This window comes from Ostrinia furnacalis, unplaced genomic scaffold (genome assembly GCF_004193835.3).
Source record: "Ostrinia furnacalis isolate ACB-3 unplaced genomic scaffold, ASM419383v2 OfSCF4153, whole genome shotgun sequence".
Taxonomy (NCBI): Eukaryota; Metazoa; Arthropoda; class Insecta; order Lepidoptera; family Crambidae; genus Ostrinia; species Ostrinia furnacalis.
The window spans coordinates 136,254-143,281 of NW_021134392.1; the positions used below are offsets into that span (position 1 = coordinate 136,254).

At 39.1% G+C, this 7,028-nt stretch overlaps 1 protein-coding gene across 9 annotated transcripts in view; it reads left to right on the top strand.

Moving 5' to 3' along the window:
* The window catches only part of cno (adherens junction formation factor afadin), a 90,600-nt gene extending 83,736 nt beyond the window's left edge, over positions 1–6,864 (top strand). For 8 of the 9 annotated variants that reach the window (XM_028313110.1, XM_028313106.1, XM_028313108.1 and 5 more), the window contains 4 exons: positions 594–700; positions 2,334–2,469; positions 4,615–5,033; positions 5,888–6,864. In XM_028313110.1, the coding sequence (XP_028168911.1) occupies positions 594–700; positions 2,334–2,469; positions 4,615–4,659 (288 nt within the window). In that variant the 3' untranslated portion in view covers positions 4,660–5,033; positions 5,888–6,864. Of the gene's footprint in view, positions 1–593; positions 701–2,333; positions 2,470–4,614; positions 5,034–5,887 lie in introns of those variants that run through there. The other variant, XM_028313109.1, reaches the window with a different exon arrangement.
* Positions 6,865–7,028: the final 164 nt, after the last annotated feature.

A 7,028-nucleotide genomic window follows, 5' to 3' on the forward strand; every position in this document is an offset into this window, starting at 1 on the left:
GTTGATCAAATCCTTAGCCTCAAATCTCGCTGCGCAACTTGTACAATAATATTAATTGTTACAAGTCTATTCATGCAAGTTTCTCAAAATCAATATAGTGTGTAGTTGCTGCTCATCTATTACAGTGACATCATCACTAACTTTTGCATTGTATAATGGTATTAGTACGAGTAGTACTATAGTATGCGTTGGATACCTACACAGGCTCCACCCCGTTAAACATGTAATTTAAAATAGACAGTTTGACACCATACCCCAATAATTCGAAACCACAACTTTTTTAAAAAGACCCTTAATTCTGGTCTTAAAAACTTAATTAATTTTAAATTACCTGTAAATTACAAAAAGTAGTTTGATTGAGTTGACAAAATAGTGACGTCACTTGCTTGTGGTGCCATACAAAATCTATGGGAGAGTTTCGTTTTGACAGTTTTAAAAAGTACGTTAATTGATTGGTGGTGTCAACATGTCTATTGTGACTAGCGATTTCGGATTCATAATAAGCACTACCTATCAAACTAGCTTGTAAGAATACATTGTGAATCTGTTTGTGGTTCAAATTAATAAACAAAACACGTATCCACATTCCACAGCGTTTCATCGAGGAGGCGGAGAGCATGCTGGCAGGCGGCGTGTCGCCCGCCGCGCCCGCGCCCGCCGCCCACACGCCCGGCGTCATCGGCGCGCAGGAGGTCTACAGGTGAGGCTTGATCGCTTATACTTTTAAGGCTTCCACAGACCAAACGCGGGGCAGTAGCAGCGCAGTTTGAATGCGGGCCCGCGCAAGTCATAATACAAGAAACTATTTGAAGCGTGTCACACCAAAAGACAATGCCGGAAATTGGCGTCTTTTTTTTTCGCGCGGCCATCGACCAAACCTTGTTTTTTGATTACAAAATAGTGTAATAAACCAAACTTACTATGACATGTACCTATATACCTCCTAAACTCAGTCTGAACTAAGTTACGAGCATTAGAAGTTTGATGATTTTACGTACTAGATTTGCTTTTTGCGCGCAATTTTGTAAGAAATTGCAACAAAATAGTGACATTGTATGTGTAAACAAACAATACCATCCATTAAAGGCTCCAGACATCAGTGTGGAGCAGTATCAGCGCAAGAAAAAAAAAAAGACGCCACCTTCCATACAAAATCTGGCATTGCCATTTGAACGCGGGCCCGCGCTCCAACCGCGCCGCACTGCAACTGCCAAACAGCAAACGAGGCGGCGCGGGTGCGGGAAAGAAGCGGCGCCAACGCGGGCCCGCGCTGTTGTATTACTATGGCGGCCATATTAGCATGACACACCGGACGCAGGGCGGTAGCAGAGCGTTTCACGGTTTTCGAATATTGAAATTCTTGACAACCGCCCGCGTTGTAACTGCTTTGAAACTGCGCTGTCTTCAGTGTGCCGCAGCCGCGCTGCAACTGACCCGCACTGCTTCTGACCCGCGTTTGGTCTGTGTAAGCCTTTAGAGCAGATTCGCATTACATCTGATCCGAATACCAATTTAGAAACTATCTAGAGAAATCAAATCGTATAGGACTCCACTATAGAACGACCTTCACCGAGCTGGTAATGCGTAACCGCAAAGGTTCAGTCAAACCAACGCGATTACACACGATCAGCCGGCGTGCAGCGATGGCGATCAATGCATGATGATTTTGCATGCAAATGATTTAAAGGTTCGGCCAAACCAACGCGATCAGCCGGATGGAGATCAGACTTAAATGCATTGGTCCTGATTAAACCTTTAGTCTGATCGCAATCGCTGCCCGCCGGCTGATCGCGTGTGAGGCTGAATCTTAACTACCATGCATTCGAATTAGAGTCCGAAAAGGTTGTTTTGTTGCACTACTACAACTTATTACGAAGCTTTATGGAGATTTTTTTAGATAGGTAGTTTTTTGTCATTCAAATCTTTAAATTAATGTGAAAAGTGGACTTTATTTACAGAACCTCTTATTTATATCATAAACTAACGGCCGCCCGCGACTTCGTACGCGTGGATCCCGTTTTACCCCGAGTTTCGTAAAATCCGTTCTTAGTGAGCATCAGTGTTCTAAGGCACTTATAGTTTCTGAAATTTCGTGATGAGTCAATCAGTCAGTGACCTTTCGCTTTTATAAATAAGAATAAATAAAAGATAATATGATCGAGAGTGGCCGACTCGAGATCCGAGGAACGCGCTAAACGGGACTATTAGTAATTTGGGCAATACAAATTGCTAATATTTTTTTTTTAAATGTTCAAAGTAAAATGATACGTCAAACAAGCATAGTGTCAAAATTCTTTTACAACTCCAATACTCAGTATCGCGTTGTATCACAGAGATCCGCGCGCGCGGCGGCTGGCCGAGCAGCAGGCGCGCGCGCCCGCGGCGCCGGTGCCGGAGCAGCTGTCCTTCAAGGAGAAGATGAAGATGTTCGCGCTCGAGTCCGGCGAGCACTCCACGCCCAAGGACAAGGTAAGCCCCTCCGACCTCCTATCATCATCATCATCATTTCAGCCATAGGACGTCCCCTGCTGAACGTAGACTTCCCCCAATGATTTCCATGTTGATCGATTGGTAGCGGCCTGCGTCCAGCGCTTCCCTGCTACCTTTATGATGTCATCGGTCCACCTTGTGGGTGGACGTCATATGCTGCGATTTCCGGTACGCGGCCTCCATTCCAGAACCTTGCTGCCCCATCGGCTGTCATTTCTGCGTACTATGTATGCGACCTCCTACACTGGCTCTTAATTCGGAACTTTGTCTGGGTATAGATGGTTTCGTCCACGAAAACGCGCCCCAGCAATTTTTGGTCGAGGGAAGCGCGGGGAATTTGATCCGAGCGTCATTATTGTAGTGTGTGTGCACTCATGCCATGAGTCTCATGGGTAATAATTTAGCGTGTACCGATAACACTCAAACATTAGCAAAAGATGGGCACGTCTTCGTGAATGAAACGATCTATAACTTAAGAGTATTCTAAAAAAATACCCTTTATTCCCATCTACCCCCTTCGGGCTTGCCACCGGGGTGGTGATTGGCACTAATTGATGGCGTTTGCCACCCCGGTGGTAAATGGCACCTATTCAGTTTTATCTGCCCCCTTCGAGCTTGCCACCGGGGTGGTGGTTGACACTAATTGATGGCGTTTACCACCCCAGTGGTCAATGGCACCTATAATGTTTTATCTACCCCCTTCATAGTTAGAGTACAGGGGTATATTCGCATTTTGTATTGGACATTATTTTATTTTCAATAACTGTGTTGATTAGTTAAAATCGATATCAAATTATCCCGATTTGTGACAGTCTGGAAGAGAATATTCCGGGACCAAGAAACCCGAAGTTAGTGTAAATCTCAGATCATAGAAGGGAATAGATGTGAAACGGGGGCGTGGCGCGTGTCTCCGCGATATGCCCAGAAACGAACATCGGCCGCGTAGCTAGGTTAGTCGCGATTCAGTCGTACTAAGGAAATGTTCTCCGATATTTTGGATAATGCGTCGTTACGTGCAATAAAACAAGTGAAACGAAGAACTACAGGAACAATGGAGTCATTTACTACATGTAAGTATTGCAAATCCATTGGTATTTTGCTTATAAATAAAAAAAACTAAACATTTTCACGAACGAATTCAGTGCCGTAACAGTTACTGCGATATCGATATCAGTGGTGATAAAAATTCTAACACGCTTGTACATTGACGATTTAGTTAGCAACCACTTTATGTCATGCTCAACTACTGCGCAATGTATTTAATTTCTTCCGATATCCACTGTCGTGTGAAAATACACAGTACGGCCGCATGTGCCGGTCGTAACATAGTGCCGTGCTCGTGTTCTAATGCGGTTTCCTATTATCGATAAATAGAAGTAAATTATAATTTTCTATTTTGTAATTTTAAATAAAAAAATGATGTGTTACTTGCGATTATAAGATTTTACAAAAAAAATAATAACAGTAGAAGTAATTAGTAACTGTCAACTATGTAATTACTATAAGAGCTAGTTGAAAGCCTAATATAGGCATTATTTTTGATAAACATAATATGCGGTACGCAGATCGCCATAATTAAAAAATAAATGCGTGATATTAGTTAATAATAACGTATAATAATAAAAAGGTTTTCATACATAAGCATTTTGTGAAACCAGTTTCGAGCCTTGCCCCTAGCGATTTAAAGTATCGATATCTTGTCGACTCCATTTTATCTTTGTTCTCTCACTAGCGTTTTCTATGTGTGCGTCACGTCACGCGGCCATTGATTGGCCATAAGGCACGCCTTCTGGCCAATCACAGCACTTTTAAGCCGGTTGCACATGTTGTCGTAGACTCTCAGTCGCTTTGTTTTTACACAGTTGAATGTGTGTGTGGGAGCTGTGGTGGGGGAAATGTGGGGACACTGGTTCTCGTTGTAGTTACGCGCGACTTCATATCTATTCTCTTTCTATGATCTGAGGTGTAAATACTCTGCAAACGTTTCACGCATTGCGATTCCTATCAGAACTGTAAGGAAAACACGATGTGCTTATTATTATTATTATTAACTTAACTTTTTAATTACTTTAAAGTAAAGAAACTTACCACTACAGTTTCATCACTCACGTCTATTCGTTCCAGGTGAAGATTTCCCGCGCACAGCGGGACATCGATGCGGTCCACTGATCAACGTATGACATATTTTAACTCGAATCGCTACATCACTAATGATGGTAAAATTATCACTCAAAATATTATAGAAATCGTAAGATATTAATATTGTAGATGACGACGAAGTCTCCCGACATTATCACAGTATTAAATTAATTACGAAAAATATAGGAAACATTTGTCTCGCTGTTATCGTCAGCGAGCCTCGCGTCTGACGCGAGAGATCACGGTTGCGTTTGAACCCCGAACGAAAGGGATCGAGCTTTATGAATCAATGTATGTACCGAGACCAAAAGATTGCCTTCGACCGAACATAGTACCAATTTTAAATGTATATTTTTAAGCGTCTTTGATTCGAACGATAATATTTTTATGAATTTGGAGATAAAGGATGATGGGCATATTGGGCGTTAAACCAACAGAAACAAAAAGTATACTAAATTAAAGCTTAATACTAGTACTTCATTTCATAGTATGACAACAATCCTGAAATACGCGGGGATACGGAGATAGAGGTCGTTGAATATGCAAAGTTTCCATAATATTTCACATTACATTAGGGTAATAAAAATAGTATTAGGTCAATTAGATTGCTTTTATCGATCATATTGAGAGTATTGTATCATATCTTACTATCGATTTAGTAAGTATGTATACCGAATAAATCATAATCGATTATTCGATTGCAATAATCGATTATATTGCTGAAAATAAGGAATTGAATTAACAATCAAATGAGTAATGATGGTACTAATCAATAAAATCGATTAATCGAATTGTTAATCGATAAATCGTTATTTGGCAATATCGATTAATAATCGATCGGTGATCGATTATGCGACAACTCTACAACTTAACTGGTAGAAATCCCATTGAAACATGACTGTTCATGTCATTTCTCTAAATGGTACCTACCTGGGTATGATCCTACGTTTATAATGTAGAACACGGTTTAAATATACAATTTTTTGGCCCCACTCCTGAACTGTTGGACATAATAATGGTTAAATAACTTAATATATTTAAAATGTAAGTAGATAAGTATATTAATTAATAATATTTTTTGTTTGCGCAATAAAGCACCTATTACTATTACACATTATGTCAATTTCCAAGCAAACCCGGGAGTTTTTGGTAGTTATTTATATGAAAATATATTTCTGATATTAAGTCCTAACAAATAATACTAGTTACATTTCTGTTGGTTTTACGCCCAGATTCCATAGAAAAGTGCCCATCATCCTTTATATCATGTCGCCTTAGCAGCTAGAGCAACTTTTATTGTGATTCGATTATATCTACAGACCATTATTTGGTTATACCCAAGAGATAATATTTACAATGATTGTCATGTTTTATAATATTTAATGTTGCAATGGCACGTCGAGATCGATTTATTAAACTTTTACACACGTGCCATGACATTATTATGACTAAAATACCTACTGATATTATTATGTTTAATAATAATATAATTTATTGTCGATGGACCAATATTGAAGGCCATGCTGGTGGGTGCCTTTTGTATGTTTAGTGAATAATTTCACATATCCTTGATGTTTCCTAAACTGTGCTGCTCGTATCATTCATAATTTATATTTATATCTGAAGCTTCGTTACATTCCAAAGAATATTCTATATCGATTTCTACATTTTATAAGCATTCCTAATCCTCTTCCGAGTCATCCAGTGTAAAGTCTATGTGTAAAACACGATGTTGATGTTAAATGTTTGTATTTTGAACCAACAGAAAGCAATAACTCATTGTGACGCCTTTGTTGTATATAAATACGTAAGTTTTTTTTACATAAATGTAAGCACATATTTGTGCCAAAATCGTATACATTGTGGCAAAGTATGAAGATCATCTCTTATGAATTGGCAGCTGAACGAATGTGTCGCCTGGTCACGACCCGGTGGTCAGGCTATCGGCCGTTTCGTTTTAGTTAATTTGCAACCTATGGCACCAATTATTGTATATAATGTAGGTAGTAAAATCCATATAATTATGTTACGGTTTTGTACACCTGTTTGTATATGTACATGTTTATTTAAAGAATATATCATGACGAGTAAAGAGGCCTATTCAGGTAGCTTAGTTTAGTTCCTGAGAATGATTTAATGTTCTCAGTATTGACCCAACGATAGTCAATTAGCGAAAGATTGAGATTTATTTGTAGAATGGAGTATTAATTATTTTATGCTAAGATTGTATATAATCACAATTCAATGAACAATTAGTTATATAGTTTAAATTGTAATCTTTAGAAATGTAATTGAAATAGCCTACATACATACACAGATTCATTTTATCATCATTAACATTAATTAATGTACTTCATCTTTCGAGCAAATAAATAAAGTAACATTACGAATGTGTCTTT